Below are 21281 nucleotides of genomic sequence, written 5' to 3'. Positions count from 1 at the left end.
TATTTCTATTACTAATAGTCTTCGAAGCTTGCAACAGCGCAAAGTGTCAGATACTAGTAAGAAACCCAATTAGACTGTACTAAGATTTTTGCCAACATAATTAAATATAATAAACTTACGTTGTCCAAGCTTTAATTGACTTTTTGTGGCCACTCAATTCTTTTTGCTTCCGAAATTTTTCGCCTTCTAAAAAAAAAACTTAAAAAGAATCCGGATTAATATTTTAGATTTTGTAATTTTTTTATTTCTTTTCCTTTGGATAAAATACTAGGTTCTTATCAAAAGATTTCTTGTTCCTGATATTACTGTAAAATTTTAATTAATACACAGTAAGCTTTAAGATACACTTGTCTCCGTTTTTCTCCACATCGCGCTCATATATGGCTATTTTCATTTGGAAGTTATTTTTCTTTGTTTTCCTTTTTTCTTATAATTAATAATCTAGTTTTAATGACCACACCGTAATTTTTTTTGGCCGCGTTAGCAGGATTCTTGGTAAATATGATCTATTACCGGTATATGAAATTTATGCTGTATTTTCCCTAATCTTTTGGGAATACTAATACAAATTTAGATATATATTCATTAACAGACATTATTCAAATATTTCAAATATTATTTTCTACATTATTAAATGGTGCTCTTTTAAGTCACGGTTCGTTTAACCGTCTTTTCCACCTTTTATCATACATAGTTTAATTTTCCTGTGTTTCTGTGTCTTCAATGTTTTTTGTTTAATTTGTTTACTCTGCTCCTTAAACTTTCGCGTTTTCATGTATACAGTATATTTTCTTCTTTTTTATAAACTACAAATGTCATCCTTATATATGATGTGGGTTAAAAATAAATTATTATTATGAATAACACAAGCTCTTCAATCGATTTAACACAAACTATCAAGGCTGTATCATTAACAAAAGCTGTAACACAGTATTTTTGAAAATAGAAACGTACCACATCAGCGTACACAAATAAAGCAAGGGAGCTAAAACTGACCATTATGGCACTCTGTATTATAGTTGATAAGAATAAAAAACCACATCGTTGAGTGCTACATGCAGGGATCTTCCAAGCAAATAGTTTTGCTTGGAAGATCAGTGAGGTACCACAAATTCCAATATACTCAAGTCTATGAAGCAAAATCATGAAATCTACTGTGTCGAACGTCTTCCATAGATCAATGAATAATGATGTAGGAAATAATGCAAGGTATGAATCATGAGTCTCCATTTCGGAAACCAAATTGGGGTTCTTAATAATTCATTGAGTTAGAGAAAATCAAGCAGACGTTTATGGATTACTTTTTTCTAATATTTTTGAAAAAAGAGGTAAAAATCGATATCATTAGCCAATTTTGAATATCTCTATTGCATCCCTCACATGGAGGGGTATGACCTTCATGACTTTAAGCTGTTCCTAGAACCCACGCTTTTCTAAAGTAAGGCAAATAATTAAAACTGGGCATGGTAGTATGTAACCTAAAATCATTTTAAGCCAAGGAATAGATAAACCATCCTTGAATTAAACATCATTGACTTCAGTGTCTCCACAATTTTACTCACTTAACTTTTACTCACAATTGTAAACAAATTAAAATCCGTTTCCAGATATTTACCTTTCTCTTTACCTTTCTCTTCAATACTATTTTGTATTTCTGGATGCTTGGCTTAAAGATTAGCTTTCACTTTGGGACTAAAATTCGAGAAAATATCATCAAATTTATTTACAATTTGCTTTTATCATCACGGTCGCAACCACTTAGGTACCGCCTCATAGCTTCCTAGAAGGCAATTGCCCTTTCTAAATTTCAGTTTTAAATTAACCTTAGACACTACTACAAGGTGATCTTTACATTTAATATCAATAACAGCGCTCCTATATATCCTAGTATGTTGTGTCGATCCTGGGAGTCTTAAGTTTAAAATAACATAATCAGTATTGTTAGCTGTCTTACCATCATGCGAATACCATGTTAACTTATAGGCCATTGTATGACAAAATACTGTATTGGCTATAACTATATTGTTACACCTACAGTTTGCAGAGTACTGTAACCGTTACTATTATTTTTCTTATACCAAAATTTACCTAGGCTAAGATACCATCTATATCTATTTTTACTAACCTGGGTATTAAATTTCCTAATAGAAACACAGTATTTTACCGGGAACCCTGTTCATTTGTTCATGTAACAGTAAATAAAATTTATATGACTCATTACTATCTTGGTCAGTTGGTTTTGCAAGGGGATATGCAACTTTTATTTATTTCCTTTACTTTTTAGTCAAAAATGAGCAACTTGTATTTTATTATTAACACCTTCCTAACATAGACAAGACACCGTAGCCTCCTTATCCGTCATAAGCCCTACTCCCAGTCTAATTAATCCAACCTTCCTGTCTGTGAAATAAATTTTTGTCTGAATTTACCCAGGGATATGAGTTACTGAAACTCTTATTAAGCGAAGCTCAAATTGTCTCAATTTGTTAGTCAAAATGCTGATACGATAGTTGTTTTTTAACATTGAAATATTTCAAGTTTCAATCTTCATATTCTTTAAATCATTAAGGTTTTAGGTCACAGGAAAAGTATTTGTTCTAGATCTAGCACAGAATAGGGACTAAACATTTTTTCGTGGCTAGATGAAGCTCTCAAGTCTGGTTAGAGCCTGACAAGAAGTCATTGTTCTCCAGTTGAATAGAGACTTTATGTAATTCTGGGCCTATCTTGGTCATGAAATGTTTTGCCAAACTTGTCGATGCTCTTCTATCTGTAGGAACCAAAATCCTGCATAGACAATCCATGCCTTTTGCTTACGGTTTATTATAAATTCATACCCACGTTAGAAAAACGTTTAACCAAGTTAGAAAAACGGCCCAGAAAAGCCGATGAAAACAGACCAAACCAAGAAGAATTATTCATCAATCAGAACCCATTGTAAAAAGTGTGTCGTTTACTGTGCTATAATTTCCATGGGGGCCACCACTCCTCAAAGAAACCCTGCATCGCTGTTAGCAGTCACGGTTTTCGTTAGGAAAACCCTAAAAAGGTTCAGCCTGAGGCCACTATGAGGCCACGCAAGCAGGATTTTCCTGTCTGGGATAGAAAGGGAGCAAGGAACTTAAAATGGAGCGGAAACCCCAAACTGTCTCAGGGTACTAGATCAGCTCTAACTTCTTATGAACAGCCTACCCTCGTCAGGGCATTCATCAGGGTGGCTAATGCATCGAAAGCTACCAAATGATTTATTCATTATTCATTGTTGAATATCAATCTTTCAATATCAAATTCAGACATCCTTATGCGTATTTTCGTTGTTTCTGTGAGATTTATATAAGAAAACAACATAATGAAGCATTAATTATTTATAATAAGCAAACCTGTTCAAATGGTATTAGGATACTTTCAAAGTTATTAAGATTATTAAGATGCAAGAAAATATTTTGTCTAAAATTGTTTGCTCGCCTGCAAAAAATGGTTTGTTAGCCAAGCCATCACTTAGTATGATCTATAACCGCTACCAACCCTCTGCTTACATCAAATGTATGTCTCAACTTTGACAGATACCACTTCTCAACTTAAGTCAAAATATATTTATTGCAATTGAAAAAAAAAATCCTGTATATACTCTTCTTCACGCTGAATCTTAAATAATATTATGTTTATTATAATTACATTCTGGTACTTTCGGGAGACGGAACAATTACATAAGGCCTGTGGGTCTCTTAGTTGTGCTAATCGATGTGGCTAGGCTATTTAACCATCTCTCTAATTGCAAGTGGTCTGTAGTCCAGCCCAAATAATTATTTTCTCGGTGAAATTTGCTTTGATATTTTGCAATTCGTGGAATTTCATTTAAGCTCTTTACGGAATATCAAATTATAATAAGCTATGGTCTAGATTTTATATATGCTGGTAAATTTAAATTATACCATAGTTTACTTTCAAACGTTCCTTTCTGAGAAGAGCCATAATTGATACGGCTTTGCATTCCAACTAGCATTTTGACTCCGGTGGCTTATTTACAATTTCCGATGCTGTATTTACCTCGTTTGTATTCCCTTGGATTTTACCCAAACAAGGACCGGTATTTACCATGAATACTTTACAAAGCTTTATTCCCTTTACAAGCTTCAAATTCCTCTGCTTCATGAGCTGAAAAGGTAGAGACTGAAGAGAATTTCCTAATTGAATTTCATGGTCAGTTCCCTCTCAAAAATTTTCATGGTCGATAAGATTCACAATCAGCGTTGGATTTTTCTTCAAGTTAGTATGAATAAAATGATGGTTCTTTAAGAAAGAAATTTAAATTTAACTAGACTATATCCCTATTTGCAGTAGAAGCATATTTCAGGAGGTCAGTTTTCAGATTCTAAATTAATGCATATCCATATACCTAAATTATATACTATTATTTCAGATTTGCGTTGAATACAGAGCAATACCTAAATCGAACTCTAAATTTCTTTATTAACCTATTCGTTAGATTGAAAAAAAAATTGAGATTAACCTAGGTTTATGGACACATTTAGAATTGATAAATAGGATAAAGAGGGCCAAAAATGTAAAACATAAGAAAATTTTGACAGAGACTAAGGCTTGTACAAAAATGGTGCTATAACGAGGGAAATATTGCTGTAGCTCCCATCATAACATGACAACCTTTTAGGAGAAAAGTTTATAAATTGCACATGTAAACTCTATTCATCCAAAAATATTCAATTTCAGTTCGTCAAAAATCTAGGCGCAGAAATAATCGATGCAGAAATAAGCTATGTTCAAGGTGCCTAATTTAGGCGACTAAAATGATCTAAGTCCTACCCCAGCGCATATATATATATATATATATATATATATATATATATATATATATACATATATATATATATATATATATATATATATATATATATATATATATATATATATATATATATGTATATGTATATATATATATATATATATATATATATATATATATATATATATATATATATATATATATATATATAAATATTTATATATATGTGTTTTTAACTACGCAAAACTTGCGAATATACAACATTCTTCGCTGTCTCTGTGCAAATAAATAGATTGTCAGGCTTACCGACTCTTGAACATGCAACATATAATTGTCCATGGGAAAACAATCCGTATTCAGATCTATACCTCATGATTCTAATGATTGCCCTTGAGCTTTGATGATGGTGATTGCTAATCGACCATTCCCTGTGTTGCCATCGTCATTTATACATCCCCCTGTGCCCCCGGCGTCCCCGTTGTAGTTGTGTTCCTGTGTCCCGGTCGTCATTTATATTCCCTATGTCCCGGTCGTCATTTGTGTCCCGGTGTCCCAGTCAGTAATTTCTCTTTGAGTGCCCCGGTCGTCATTTATATTCCTTGTGTCCCGGTGTTTTTGAATTGGTCTTTTTTTTAGTTTTTAGTTTTTTACCTTTTTTCTAGTTTTTTTAGTTATGAGCCGTCCTAGCCGAGTCGGTTGGTGCGCTGGATTTGGGATCCATTGTCTAAAAGGACGCGGGCTTGAATCCCAGTGTACCCAATTGTTCAGTTTGGGATGGGAGTCAGTGGCGTGACTCTGTAAGCTTAGCCATAGTCGACCCAGCTTTAAATGGGTACCGGGAGAAATCTAGGGAAGGTAAACAGTAAGGGTGTGCGAAAGCACAGGTCGGTTGGCCCCCAACCCCCCGTTGCACTTCCTGGCTGAAGGGCCAAGAAACGGAGATCAGCACCGCCGGTAGGGACTGTATAGTCTAATGCCGTATCCTTTACCTTTTTTTTTTTTTTTAGTTTTACCTCAAGATTCTAATAATTGCCCTTGAGCTTTGTTGATGGTGATTGCTAATCGAACATTCCCTCTGTCCCCGTCGTCATTTATATATCGCTCTGTGCCCCCCGGCGTCCCCGTTGTAGTTGTGTCCCTGTCCCCCGGTCTTCATTTGTGTCCAGGTGTCCCGGTCTGTATATACATTCGTTTTTGAGTTGGTATATGATGAAACAAATTTTTGTGTTTTTCTCCTTTTTTCATTTTAGTTTTTTTTTGGTTTTTACTTTTTTTTAGTTAATTTATTGTTTTTTAGTTTTTCTTTTTAGTTTTTTTGTAGTTTTTACCTTTTAGTTTTTTTTATTTTTATTTTTATTTTTTTAGTTTTATTTTTCTCCTGTATCTTTCAGTTTTTTCCTTTTTTTCTTTTTTTTTCTTTTTTAGTTTTTAGTTTTTTAGCTTTTTTAGTTTATTTTTTATTAGTTTTTAGTTTTTTTTTCTTTTTAGTTTTTTTTTGCTGTTTTTATCTTTTTTTAGTTTTTTTAGTTTTTTTTTACTTATGTCCTGGTCGTCATTTATATTCCCTGTGTCCCGGTCGTCATTTGCGTCCCGGTGCTTTGTTGATGATGATTGCTAATCGAACATTCCTTGTGTCCCGGTCGCTTTCTCTTTGAGTGTCCCGGTCGTCATCTATATTCCCTATGTGCCGGTGTCCGGGTCGTCATTTGTGTCCCGATGTCCCGGTCTGTAATTTCGTCATTCGACAAACATGACATCAGTCGACACACAAACATTACGTCACTCGACACACACACACACACACAGACAACTTATTTTTATATATATAGATAGCTTTTCTTACACACGAAAGATTTTTAAATTAATTTACATTAGTTTTTAATTGAAATAGTCTTTTTCAAGGAAAATTAAAAAAAAAATTTATATTTTCTTTTTTTTGTCAAGAATCCACAGTTTGGCTTGATACTTGTATGCTGGTGAAACTTTTCAACATTTTTTTTCAACAACAAAAAACACTTTTGAAAATCTTGAAAAATACTGTATTTTGAAATTTAGTTTTATACCTCTTCAAGTCGATCTAAAGATAAAAATTGAATACCATTCCCAAAATATTCTATCTATGCTCTTTGACAACCTGGATACGGTAACACTCTTTTGAATTAGTTAAACTATAAGAGCAGAAGTAGTAATGGTATTAGTCCGGAAAGTTTTAACTTAATACCCTCAGTCGTTCTTGGGATATTGCTGAGATGTTTTATTGGCAACAGCATACGAAAAGTGCTTTTTGATTTAGTTTTAAAGAAAAATTCAATTTTAAAGTATAATGGGTGAATTGTCTTACTGTGGAGAGTTGAGATACTTAATAACTGTATAGACATAGTCACTGGACAGTTCAACTATACTGAGCAAAATAGATTTTTCTAAATTTTGATTGAATAAAATTTGCAAAATTAAAGGACTTGGGAGGAGGACTGCTTCTCCTCCAATTATTTTTTACTCTTAATTTTTGACTATTTAAAAGGGCACTAGGACTTCTAGTTTCTAGAACCTAATCAAACATTTTTACGATCACTCATTCCATAAAAACCATGTATAACCCTAGGGTATAGCTTACAACCCTTGCCTCTGGGGGTTGTGTCAACCCTAGAAACATCACTGTGTGCTATTTGAAATATTTTGAACAAAATTGTTATCTCTCACAATTTTTATCAGATTCATTTGGGGAAAAGAGGGCAGCGGTTTGTTAATTCTGCATAAACCGTAATGCAGTAATTTTTCTTCTTTTTAGGTTTCAAGTTTATTTCTTGAACCTTCACGATTTTCAGGGGAATAGAAAATGAAATCATATTCATAGAAAAGCCAAGAAAAACCAAAACACAATCATATTTGAGAAATTAAACCCACTTGTTTATATATCATTTTATCACTGAATCACCCTTTTCCTATATTTCAGGAAAAGTATCCAAACTATTTTAAAAAATCAGCTGAATTTATTCATCATTCCTACTGAAAATTATAGCCAAGTTAAACTACATTGTTAAAGATTTATTGAAGCTCTAAAAATGTGGTAAGCATGTCGAGAGTGTAACAGCAAAAAAAAAATTGAACTAGGACAATGTAAATTCCAGGAGGCCACGGCAGTCAAGTTCATCTTTGTAGTTCTGAAAGAAGCAATAAGTCTTTCCATGAGATTTAGACAGAAGTTTATTTATAAACATAAAATATCACCAAGACCTTGGATGCTGAAAACCATTTTACGTAAATCCACAAGCAAAGTTGACTTTTCACAATGAGAGTCTGCTTGTTTTTTATGCAAATAGGAAATGGCATAATGTTGATAAGAAAAAAGTAAGAAAAACAAGGACACGTCTATATTTAAGAAATGAAGTCCATTTGTTAGTGCTTGATTATATTCTTTTTTCATCTTTTTCCTTTATTTTGGAAAATATACTAAAAGTATTTCTATAATCGATTTAAGTTTTTTCATCATATTTACTGTCACTTATCAACAATATTTTTATAGATTTATGGAAGCTCTAAAATAAGCTAAGCATGTCAGAGGTGTAACTTCTAATCTGGGTAGCATATTATATAATTGGGATTCAAGATAATGGAGCTATTCCACAAAATAAAAATCTTTGCATAAGAAATATTGTGATTGTAAACAAACATAAATTCTATACAGATTTTGGGGTCGCAATTATCTGATAACTAAGTCATTTGTTTGCACAAAAACTCCTCCATATTTTGTCTAATCATAAAGGCACCACCTGAAATTTCTTTCAAATAATTATTGTGGCCAATACAGATAATTTTGTAACAGTTGCAGTAAACAATTTAGCTGTTGTGGTTGTAACCGTTGTGATTGTCGTGGTGAAGTGTGACCGCTAAGCAACATTGAAAGATGGTGTTGAAGAGATACCTCGTACTATTCCTTAGAAAATTCTGTCTGTTTTGCTATTTTCTTTACTCGGATTACATGATAGAAAAGAGTAATTTCTTTTTTCGCATATTTTTGCTTATCAATCGTAAACTGGTGAACCCATTACTTATCTATGGAGAATTCACAAATTAGAGTATTTTTAAAATGATCGTTCAAAGATATGCCCGCGTTCAAGTACATGTTTTTATCCTCATTCAAGAAAGAGAGTATCAAATCTTCTTCAAAAGTTTTAGCTTCCTTCTCTCCAGAATTACCTTTCTTCTCTACATCAATCGCTAAACATGAAAGCAAACAGCGGCTGGTAATAAACATGAAGTGAAATCTTCTTTTCGGTACCACTTAATTGGCTATGGTTGTTTGAATTTCGGATCACTAGTCCGGGGCTAGAATTAATAGGACCTTGATTTCCTCTCAAGTCTAAGTTACCTAAGTTCCAGGCCGATAACATGCTTAACAACCGAGTTGAGATTTGATTCGTTTTCCCTTGGCGTTTGCTTCTTATTTAATTACGAAAAGGGCACTCTTGTTTGAAATTGGAAAATTAAGTCAAGAGTATTAGATTTAGCTCCTAATATAGCCTTGGATATATAAAGGAATTTGATTTAGTAAGAAATGTCTCATTATGAGTTATCAACCTTAAAGGCTGATTAGTGAATCAAAATCGTGTAATTGCTGATCAAAGTTTAATATTAAAATGCTCGAGATTTTTATATATTTTTTTGACAAATTTGGAATGAAAATCATCGAATGTGACAGACCAGTATTAAGCATGAGAGATTAGCAAAGTATGTATGCATGATAGTTAAAACAGAGTTATAAATAATAAACTGAATATTAAGAATATAATAACTAGAAGTATGAAGTTTTGAACATATGAATCTGTTCCCCGTCCAGTAAAAATACTGTAGTAACGAACATTTTAGAGAAAAAAGAAATTAGAGAAGCCAAAATTAAAGAAAAGGGCTTAGGCCACTGAGCCTTATTAGGCCTCTAGTTCTTAGGATAATGAGCCTCTGGGCGAATAATAAAATATAATACTATGTGTGTGTGTTTCATGATGAATAGTCTTATCTTAGCATACCAATAAATTCATGAAGGCATCTATAGTAACTAATTATGACAAAGCTTTATCGTTGGTAATTTTAAATATTTCCTAACCAAGATTCGGCTTTCCTGAATTTGGATTTGAATTGATTCCTCATATGCCTTCTAGGTATGAAACTCCTACTTTCTGAACAGCATCTTTTTATCGGGATCATTAAAATTAAACTTTGATTTATTTCTAAAGTTATTCATTTAATAATAAGCAGCGACTATTCCAGTAACTATAGAGAGTTGTATGATTAGTTATTAGTAATTTTGGAATACGTTTTATACGCTGAGCATGGTGGTACGATAAATACCTCAAAAGATCAAAATCAAAATCTGATTTGACAAGATTTTCTCGCTTGTTTGTTTATTTGAAATCTTTGCAAGATTTCTGATCCTTATTTCGCACAGGTACTAATAGAAAACAGAATTTTTCGAATCGCTACTGGATGTAAAAGAGATTGCTTTAGATATTCTATTCAGAGAAAAACTTTCTAATCCGTTTTCTTAAGTTTCCTAAGGGAGATGATTCCAACTATCTATTGTTTGGAATGAAATAAATGAGACTGAAACTGCCGAAGTTAATACTGCTCCCCTAAGGCGTTTCGCCCTATTACTCCATTCCTCTATGTATTCATGGTTGTCTGCCTTCCCAACTGCACCCTAGAAGAAAGTTGTTTTTATGGCTTATTGATTGAAAAATCGAGGCTATTTCTAGCTCTTGACAATGACTCAAAAGCTAAAACCAGTAGTTTTCTTCCCCCAGAGCCTAGAGAGGATTTTTATGCTTGTTCTAAGATGATATTAGCAAACTATGTTAATGCATAGAATAGTAACATTTGGATTCTTTTCTGAGTTTTAGTAGGATTAAACACACAAGAAAGGAACATATTCAACCTCACATAAACAGAATACCATAACACATCACTGAAACACATAGACATATTCAACATAAACAGGAAAGGAAAAGCTAAGGTGTTTCTAAGCTCAAAAGAAATTTTAAAATACGATTTCCACTGGGACCGATTTCTTTTCGGTCCCACTTAATTGGCTATGGCTGCTTAAATTTTGGATCATCAGACATCAGAAGTTTTAAGTCAAAAAAGGACAAACACTATATGAAACAGACTAGGTTGATACACAGAAAAGATCCGGACGCTATTGAATAGAACATTAACACAAAAAAAAGTATTTCTCTAGCAATTATAAACGCTACAAATATTTTACAAAAAAAAATGATACTGCATTACTTTAAATCCATTTAAACTGAAGTTTCTTTTTTACAACAATTTAAATTGATTGAAAATGTAAAAGTCCCATTTAATGGTAAGAACACCACAATTCCCAAGTATATAATTTAAAATAAACTATAAAAGCATCTAAAAGTTATAGGAAGTGTGGAAGTCTATAAGCTGCAAATCAATGGTGGCAGTTCTCTTTTCATTTAATACATTTCAATAACTTAATTGGACTTCTTTCTAAATGAACGAGAGCTAAGAGCTCATTTAGCACTTGTGACGAGGTCGGAAGAGCCAAAAGCCAAGAGTTCATATGGTATGAACTCTGGCAAAATTCTAAAAATCAACAGATTGGGAAAATCAGAAGCTTAGTGCCGGTTGGGATTTAAAATAAGAGCTCTGAGTCACGAGGTCCTTCTGAACATCAAAATTCATTAAGATCCGATTACCTACTCATACGTTAAAAATACCTTGTAATTTTTGTAATTTTACCTCTCCCTTCAGCCCCCCCCTCCCCTAGATGGTCGAATCGGGGAAAACGACATTATCAAGTCAATTTCCGCAGCTCCCTGATACGGCTACCAATTTCCATCGTCCTAGCACGTCTAGAAGCACCAAACTCACCAAAGCACTGAACCCCACGCCCTAACTCCCCCCAAGAGAGTGGACCCATTCCGGTTACGTCACTCGCGTATCTACGACATTTATAAGCGTTTTCCAAGATTTCTAGTTTCCCCTCCAAATCCCTCCAAGGTCAACAGATCTGGTCGGGATTTGAAATAAGAGCTCTGAAACATGAGTCTCTTCTAAATATCAAATTTCATTTAGACCTGGTGACCTGTTCTTAAGTTCAAATACCTCAATTTTTCTAATTATTCCAAATTAACAACCCCTAGCTTCCCTAAAGAGAACAGATACATTCCAATTATGTAAATCACATATCTATAACTCGTGCTAATTCTTTCCCTTCCCAACTCCACCAAAGAAAGCGGATCCGGTTAATTTATTCCCATCACTTATCTTGGATTTGTGCTTATTTTTCCCACCAAGTTTCATCCTGATCTCTCTACTTTAAGCATTTTCCGAGATTTCCAGTCCCCCTCCCCCAATGACACTGGATCCGGTCGAGATTTAAAATAAGAGATCTGAGTTACGAGATCCTTCTAAATATGAAATTTCATTAAGATCCGACCAGTCCTTCGTAAGTTAAAAATACCTCATTTTTTCTAATTTTGTAGAATTAACCTTTCCACCCCCCTCCCAACTCCCCCAAAGAGAGAAGATCTGTTCCATTTATGTCAATCACGTTTCTAGGACTTGTGCTTATTTTCCCCACCAAATTTCATCCCGATCCCTCCACTCTAAGCCTTTTCCAATATTTTAGGTCCCCCCCAAGTTACCAGATCTAGTCGGAATTTCAAATAAGAGCTCTGAGACACGATATTCTTCCACATATCAATTTTCATTAAGATCCAATCACTCTTTCGCAAGTTAAAAATACCTAATTTTTTTCTAATTTTTCAGAATTAACCCTCCCCCAACTCCCCCAAGAGATTGGATCCGTTCCACTTATGCGAATCACGTATCTAGGACTTGTTAATTTTTTTCAACAATTTTCATCCAGATCCCTCCACTCTAAACGTTTTCCAAGATTGTAGGCCCCCTAACTCCCCGCAATGTCACCGGATCCAGTCGGGACTTAAAAAAAGAGCCCCAAAACTCGGTATCCTTCCAAACATCAAATTTCATTAAGATCCGATCACTCCTTCGTAAGTTAAAAATACCTCATTTTTTCTAATTTTTCAGAATTAACCCTCCCTCCTAACTCCCCAAAATAGAGCGGGTCCGTTTCAGTAATGTCAGTCACTTATCTAGGATTTTGATTATTTTTCCCACCAAGTTATATCCCGATACCTCCATTCTAAGTGTTTTCCAAGATTTTAGGTTCCCCTCCCCAAATCCCCGCAATGGCACCGGATCCAGTCGGGATTTAAAAAAGAGCTCTGAGACACGATATCCTTCCAAACATCCAATTTCATTAAGATCCGATCACTCGTTCGTAAGTTAAAAATACCTCATTTTTTTCTAATTTTTCCGATTATGTCACTTGGCAGATACCAAGTGCCATAAAAACCATTTTTCACTTAGAAAACAATCCAAACCCGATAATTAAAGAAGATTAATCTTATATGACTTGTGATCTAAGTTTGTCTGCTCAAAACTGTGGTCTTGGGATAATCAAGTTAAACTGTCTAGGAAGTTGGGGCAAATCAGTATTTGAAACATGGATAGTTTTTCAGAATTCTACAAAGCATATGTGTGAGTGATTACGAGTGAGCTTTTTTGAGCTAGTTTTGTATTTATATCCTGCAGAAACTGCAATGCAGCAATTTTTGTTCACTTTAAATTTCAAATTTGCACTTTTCTGCCATCAGAAAGAATTCATTTTCAATTTATTTTTTTTTATGTACGAAATAAAGTGTACGAATAAATCCTTTTTAGCCTAGGAGACGAAATTAATGATATTCAGAAGTATTTGGTATAAAAAAAGGGGGTATTAAATATGGGTAAAATTTTTGAAAATGTGCTTTGGTCATTAATTTTAATTCTTAGGATAAGCATAAATCGACTTTATCATCGTCTTGAGTAAGCGCAGAATTTGAGTGAAAACATTTTTTCATTTCGTAGTTTTTTCCAAGGCTCAATTTTAAATATTTACTTATTAAGTAGACTGGGAGGGGAGCATAGACGGGATTTTCAGTAACCGGTTAAAGATTTTTGACCAAGTATATTCTTACGATTTGCTTTTTATGATCCCAAGCCAATTCACTTTGGAAATGGTGCAAAAGTCCCATTTGGGGTGCCACATACCACTGTACGATAGGGTTTCAAGCGAGTTTATACTAAGCACGTAGATAAAAGAAAAAGCCTTGAAATTGAAGTCTCAAACAGATCTCTAGGATGTCTTAGTGTACCACTACATCTGGAGAAAGAAAAAAAAGGCACGTGAGCGTTTCAAGTTGTTTTTGAATTTCTCAATAATCTAGCTTTGTAATTAACATTTAGCATTCTGGTAATGTATGCCTAGATAAAAGTTGTTATTAAGTAAATCCAAATTAATAAAAATTTTCCTCGTAAGGTATTTTTTTAACGTGTTGTTCAGCTGACACTTTCTAGAGGTTGTGGGAGTTGAAGCATACAAAAGGGATGCTTACCGTAATATACCGTTTAAACGGTATATTACCGTTTAAGGGCTTAGGACCATGGAAGTTACAATGATAACTTTATTAAGATTTCCCACTTTTCAAATGCAAAAATGGCGAAAAATGGCATATTTTGTGCGATATTGAAATCTGTACGACGGTGTTGTAAAAACAAAATTAACAAACATTGCTTGAATATGACCAAGAGCTTGTAAAAAACAAATTTAACATCCCTCAAGGATAAAGTACCCTGCTAGCCCCGGCAATAAAAAAGACGAAAAAAGGGAAGCAAATCAAACTGTAAAATATCAGTTGGACTTTTATCAAGTTCGTGTTTGAAGTCCAAAAATTAATTAAAATATTAAGATTTATGTGCTTCTTAGTAGAAAAAAAATCGACGTAAGTAGGTTTTATTGATTAGAATAGCTTGGATTTCAACAGTAGAAGAAAAACTTGCTGAATTTCATATTGAATTTGACTTTATTGCCATTTAAATTAACATCCTTCATAGAGATCCAAATTAAAGTTGAAGTTATGATAGAAAAAAGCAGAATCTAATTGTCTATTTGCGCTTAAAAGATATTAAAAAAATTGAAAGGAATATATTTTCACTTAGAAATGAGCTGAGTCTCCGTGTCTATGAAGTGCACACACAAAAATTTATTTACAAACATTAAATCTTCATAGAATTTTTATAGGCGAATTTCTTTGATAATACGTTTTCTCGTGTGTATCTGAAGTTAAAACAAAATTGCGAGACGGGTATCTCTTTCTTAACAATACTAATGCTTAAAATATGTTTCCTTTGGAATTCAAATTGTTCTGTTTAATAACAAAAATCTTTACATGAGAGCAACTTTCATTTTTCAGATGAACGCCATTTTTAAATTGAGAGTCTCGAAAAGCTTGAACAAAATTTTTTCATGTATTTGCCATAAATTTGCCAGTAAATGTATTGAAGTCCTTTATGTGCACACAAAGGAACCAAGAGTTTCCCAAAACTAGGGAATTCTCCAAATTAGTGCACTTTTTTACTGGACCTAAAAATTCAACCCCATAATAGCAGGAACAATGCTTCGAGAACTGACTAAAATGTAACTCGAATTTGCCACAAATTTAATTTCAATAAAATTGGAAAAATAAGAATTATAAATTTTTAAAAATGAAAAATACTTCACATTCCTTCCTTAATAGCTTTAGCTGAGGAAATATGACATTTAACTCATGAAATTCTTAGAATTCAGGACTTTTTACACAGAAAAACTCTTTAGCTATTGAAACTTGAAAAAGTGAAAACAGTTGAAAAATAAAAACAATTGATAAAGAAGAAATGTAATACTTAAATTCTTAAATTTAAAGAAATGTAAAATATTAACTTGAAATAGGTTCATCATTATAAATTTTTGAAAATGAAAATTTGTGAAGTAGAAAGGTCTTAAATGAAAAAGTTGATATTTTAAATCTCAAATATTTCGAAATTTGAAATTTTGACATCAAAATTTTTTTGTGCTATTGAAATTGAAGACGAAGAGGAATTTGTTAAAAAGAAAAAATGTAAAGAAGAAAGGCCTTACTTGAAGTAGTTTGACACTAAAATGCTTTTTTCCGCCCAGAAGTCTACCATATTTTCACATAAATGGGGTTTTGCTATTGAAATTTGAAAAATAAGACTATGAGAAACTGAAAAAAATTCTGAAGTAGAAAGACCTTACACGACTAAATCTAATATCTAAATGCTGAAAATTCCTGCTATGAAATCTTTCACATGAAAGGGGCTATACTAGCAAAATTTGAAAAATGAAAATTGTAAATTGTTAAACATGAAAAAAATATGAAGTTGAAAGGTTTTTGTTGAAGAGATGTATTAGTGGGTAATTCAAGCCAAAGTTAGAAGACTTTTCTTGGTTAAAGTTATTTTCCATCATCTGTAATTTCACTCATCCGTTACCAGTAATTGGTAATATCCACCCATCCCCCCCCCTTTGTGGTAGTATAATTAAACAAAGATAAAATAGAAATTCAAATTAGGTTAAAATCAGGGGATTTGAAGTGATTTCACGTGCATTGAAAAACAATTCTGGGAGGAAAAAGGCAAATGAGTGCTTTTTGCCAAAAATTTCAATTTTTAAGGTTTTGTCCGTGCATGATGCTGAATAAAGAACAAAATTAAAAAACAATATTTAGAGTAAAATTTGAATAAGAATAACCAAAAGAAAAATAAACAGCCTTTTGAGAAGCATGGGAACTGCTCGCGTATAATGCTAGTTTAAGCGATTAAATAAGGAAGATCAGAAAAAAAGAAAAAAGAGATAAAATAAATGAGAGGTAATATAAGATTACAGCAATACATAGATTACAAGAAGGTTGTGCCATCCCTACGAGTATTATTACTGTTTAAATAACAACTAGAGTAAAAAAAGGAAGCATGACAAATAGGGGATTTGGAATGAAAAATGCTTTATACTAATTAAAATATGATATAGAAATTTATCTATGCTTGGCGGTACCATTTTATTGGTAATAATTATACATTAAAACCAAAAGAAATTGTCAATAAATTCAAAGAAAAATCTTGCCTCGTTCTTGAAAAGGGGCGCCAGATTAATTTATAGTGCATGTTTGGTTCGGCGTAGGGGATCATGTCTAATACCGTCAATCGTAATAAACAAAACTCTTGGGTAGATTTGTGTCGCGTTTATTGCACCTGAAACGTGGCTTAGTAACACGTGTAGATGGACTTCCACCTTAGATGGTAAGCCTGTGGGTGTTATTAATAAGTCATTGATAAGCGCCAATACTTATCAATGAAATATTCTATTTAAACGTTTCAGAAGATGAATACTAAACAAAAACATACACTAACGAGCTTGCAGCATTTCAAAAATACTTTCAGTAAACCATTTAAAAAAAAGTAAGGATAAAAATTAGGATTTTAGTGTGTGAGTGGGCAAATCCCCTCATCCAAATGATAATTTCTGTTTTATACTGCCGTTATTTACGTTCATTTCCAAAATAGCTTGATTTTTATTTAAGGCCAATGAGAAGAGGAAAAAATATATTTATTTTGTTTGAATATCTGAAGAGATCTTGAATTTATTCATTATACTATTCCTTTCATCGGTCGAATATAGTATTCATTGGCTGAATATACTTTAGGCTAAAGTAATCTATTTAGTTTTCAGTATAACGCAAATTTCATGGTCGCAGTTCGGCGGTTTTGAGGGTGAGTAAGCATGACACATATATAGCAATTAATGATTGATTAATATTTTATTTCTTCAATTATAGTTTGCGCTGCTGGTTGTAAGTACGATATCTTAAGACGTCATGCTTAGTTTTTTTCTTATTTTAAACTTGCTCTCTTTACTTGTATTTAAAAAGGAAAATAATTTCATTAAAAATAATATAGCTAGAAACGGAAAACCTAACATATCGATCATCTCTAAGGGTATTACGTGCCATATTTCACATGTGATTTTTGCAAATTACAATTATGTGTATTTAGTCGAAAAAAATGTAGGATTTGAAAAACGGCCCGGCAAGAGTAGGTCAGTCAGCAAATGCTGCAGCTGAACCTTTACTTTACCATAATTATGGTTCCCATCTCAATTATTAACTTTAATTTCCTTCCTCATTATCACAAGAGGGACTCTTTGTTCTTTGTCTCAAAGCAGCAATGGGGAGGAAATTTCGTAATTTCCCGCAACCAGAGATGTGACTGCAACTAGAGGTGCACAGTCACCTTGCAGATTGACATCCCTTGCAGCTGATATTATAGTCGAGTATATTCTGCACTATTGTAATAGATTTGTTAAGTATCTGAAAAGAGGGAGACAAAGGAAGATTTTGTAAAAACTCTTTTGGCCTCTAATTCCCCAATAATGTAAAAGGTAGTTAGTCGTTGTAGTAGTAACTGTTAATATGAGATTCTTTCCCAATTTAGGTTGAAAAATCAAATGACCATCAAATCTTGCTACAGAATGTTGACTTTGACTCGACTGGAAAGTACAGATGTGAAATAGTTGCTGAGGGGTCATTCCAAACTATAACCAATGTAGGACAAATGAATGTTGTCAGTAAGTGTTATAATGCTTTTAAACAATTTTTTCACCTTATTTGATTTTTGATATTCTATTTGGTCTTTTTTCCAGTATATATTTTAACTCTGAAGATATGGGTCTAATGTTAATGAAAACAAAACGGTAAGCCAGGGATTTGCAACCTTAATCTACAAAGAATGCTTATTTATAAAATATAAATACCTAATAAAGCAAAAATGGCATAAATAGCAAATTCATAAGCAACCGTATTTTTTCCTATGTTATATTTTTGAGAATTAAGACTTTTGGCACTATCAAAACTAAAAAGCACATTTATTGACAACTTTAACTTTTAAACACTCATTCAACATCGGTCAAACACTATAATATTCCACAAATAGCGATACTTAGCACTTGATAGAAGGCAAGTCGAAGGAAAACCGACAATTCTATTCTAGCGGCCAGCAAACCTACGTGACAGTTTGTCCACTTTTTATTAATCTCAAAACACCGTACCATTGGGAATTGCAACTATTACCAGTTCAAATTGGGATACTAAGAAAGCACTTGCAGAACCTAATTAACAGCAATCGGATTTGGTTTTTATCAGAGGCAGGAAAAAATTTCTCAAAAGGTGTCAGAAACAATACATGGGGTTCAAAAAAGCAATATAGAGCCAATGAAGGATTCTATTGTCAAATTGTACCTTGTCCTGGCAAGAAGACCTTGCAAACGCATCCAGATTGAAGACTTCTGATACCACTGCCATAGGCAGGTACATACAAATGGATTAAATCTACTTCTAAACAGAGACAGAATTGTTTGATAGTGAAGGATGGAGTCAAAGGACTTCAAGATATCAATGGTACAAACATAAAGGTTACTTTTTGCCTTTTCACGCCTTTCAAGAATTTCTCGAAGAGCTGCATGGGCGTTCTGCAAACTAAGTTCTTCCCCAGAACCAAACAAGTTATCGCCACGATCATAGTTTGTGCTATTTTCATTATAGATAAGCTTTTCAAAAAGCTTAGCAATCGTCAAAAACAGGAATCGGTCAGCAAACCTACAAGAAGGTTCGTCCGCTTTTGATTAATCTCAAAAGCACCGTACCGTCGTGAAATATAACTATTACTAGTTCAAATTGGGATATTAAGAAAGTACTTGCAGAACCTAAGGAACAGCGATCAGATTTATTTTTATCAGAAACAGAGGAAAATTTCCAAAAAGGTGTCAAAAATAATATTTGTTGTGCAAAAAAGCATTATTTTTTTCTTGTCACCCAAGCGTCTTTGTGCTTCTTACTTGTCTCAAATGATACCCCCGTGAGTTTTTCAAGTGCAGAGCTGACAGCAGCCCATGCAGGAGTGGAAAAAGCCATATTAGCCACTGTAGCTCACTCATGCCGTGTATACTTGCTATACCCCACTAGCTTTTAGAGAACACTTCATTGCTTGTTCTATGAATAGGTCAAGGGAGAGACCAACCTAAAATCTGTCAGTGTGCTGTATTACAAAATTGTCATTGTCGAATTCATTAAACACATGAGGATTTGTATCCTTAGGGTTGGCCATTTTCTCAAGATAAATTCTGTAGGGCTTTGCGTAAAAGTGATGGTTGGAAGATGCGAAGAATCAAAGCATCTGTTCACTCGTTTAGAGGTAAATGTCCCAGTTACCTTTTCTTTGTTCAACAATTGAAGACTTCAGTAAGTCGACCGCATTCATGTAAACATCAATGCAGAGCTTTGAAGTCCGCAATTTTTCGACAGAGACACTTTGACGAACTCTAGCTTGGTTGCAAACGCGTGAATCGGTGGTTCATGCTCTTGCTCCTTAACTTCAATGTATCCTTCTAAGACATCTAAAAATGCTGAGTGAAAAACTTGAAGCTCGTCTGAGCTGTTGCAAGAATTGATCTGATCAAAATCCAATGCCGAGCCAACATTGCATATTTCTGTTATTAGCAAGGTATTTAGGGCAAAATCAAAATGACATGAGCTCTGATGGCCCAAGAATACACTTTTCCACCGAAAATCTGCTTAATAGCATTTGGTGCATATATCAGCTCCAAGATTTCCTGCCAACCAGAAGCCTGCTTCAGTTTACATTCTTGTAACTCAAATCTACCCCTGTGTCTGGCACAATCTCTACCAGCATCAGTTAGAAAGCAGAATTTTCAGACAAAAATTCGGAGTCACGAAAATCCTTTGAAACTCGTGGACAATGACCATTTTTGAAAAAGCTACACTTTTATCTTTCTCAGATTTGCCTCAGAGGCTACCTTATCTCTCCTACCTCAGTTCAAGTTTCTGCAATGTTCTGATGTATGTATGGATATTAAATCAAGCTCCTAAACTACTTCCTAAATTTGGAATTTTGTTTTCAGGATGGCATTCTTTACACTAAGAAATTTACCCTCAACTAAAAAAACTCGCTAAAGCGGCAGAGTCTTTTGGATTCAGAATCAGCAAATAGTTTTTAGTCGGTTAGTGAAATAATCTTTTGTATAGCCGTTTGTTTGAGGTCAAACCAAATGTTTACTCAACTAACACAAGCCTGGAATAAATTAATAAGATGTTTCAGCAATTTTACTGTCCCGTATATCAGATGTTCGGTGTGCTGGCCGTCAAATCCTGATGCTTTAACTGGTTTAAGACGGTAAATATGTGCTTGAATAGATGCTGGCATGATGATGATATAGTTTTTAGCCTGGTCTAACTTTGCAAAATGACCCAAATGTTAAAACCTAAATGTTCTGTCAAGAAGAGGTGGATAGTCAGAAAATAATATGGAAAAGTGACTTTCCCAAGAGCCTAAATCAATTGGATTGCCCTCGGATGACGAGGTCAAGTTAAACTTTGACACGTGTTGCCACAACAGCTTGCAGTTATTTTTAATATCCCACGAAAGATTGCAGATTTGACGCCGTTTACATTGCCGCACAGTTTTTCAATATACACGCTTCGTA

General features: G+C 33.6%; 1 protein-coding gene across 3 annotated transcripts in view; it reads left to right on the top strand.

The window, feature by feature from the left end:
- The window catches only part of LOC136031527 (uncharacterized), a 146532-nt gene that overhangs the window by 82057 nt on the left and 43194 nt on the right, over positions 1–21281 (top strand). For all 3 annotated transcript variants that reach the window (XM_065711200.1, XM_065711206.1, XM_065711211.1), the window contains one exon: positions 18218–18350. In XM_065711200.1, coding sequence (XP_065567272.1) covers positions 18218–18350 — 133 coding nt within the window. The remainder of the gene's footprint in view (positions 1–18217; positions 18351–21281) is intronic.

The sequence above is a fragment of the Artemia franciscana genome, chromosome 1, assembly GCF_032884065.1.
Source record: "Artemia franciscana chromosome 1, ASM3288406v1, whole genome shotgun sequence".
Classification (NCBI taxonomy): Eukaryota; Metazoa; Arthropoda; class Branchiopoda; order Anostraca; family Artemiidae; genus Artemia; species Artemia franciscana.
Note: the sequence above shows the minus strand (reverse complement) of the source record. Positions and strands in the feature narration are given on the sequence as shown.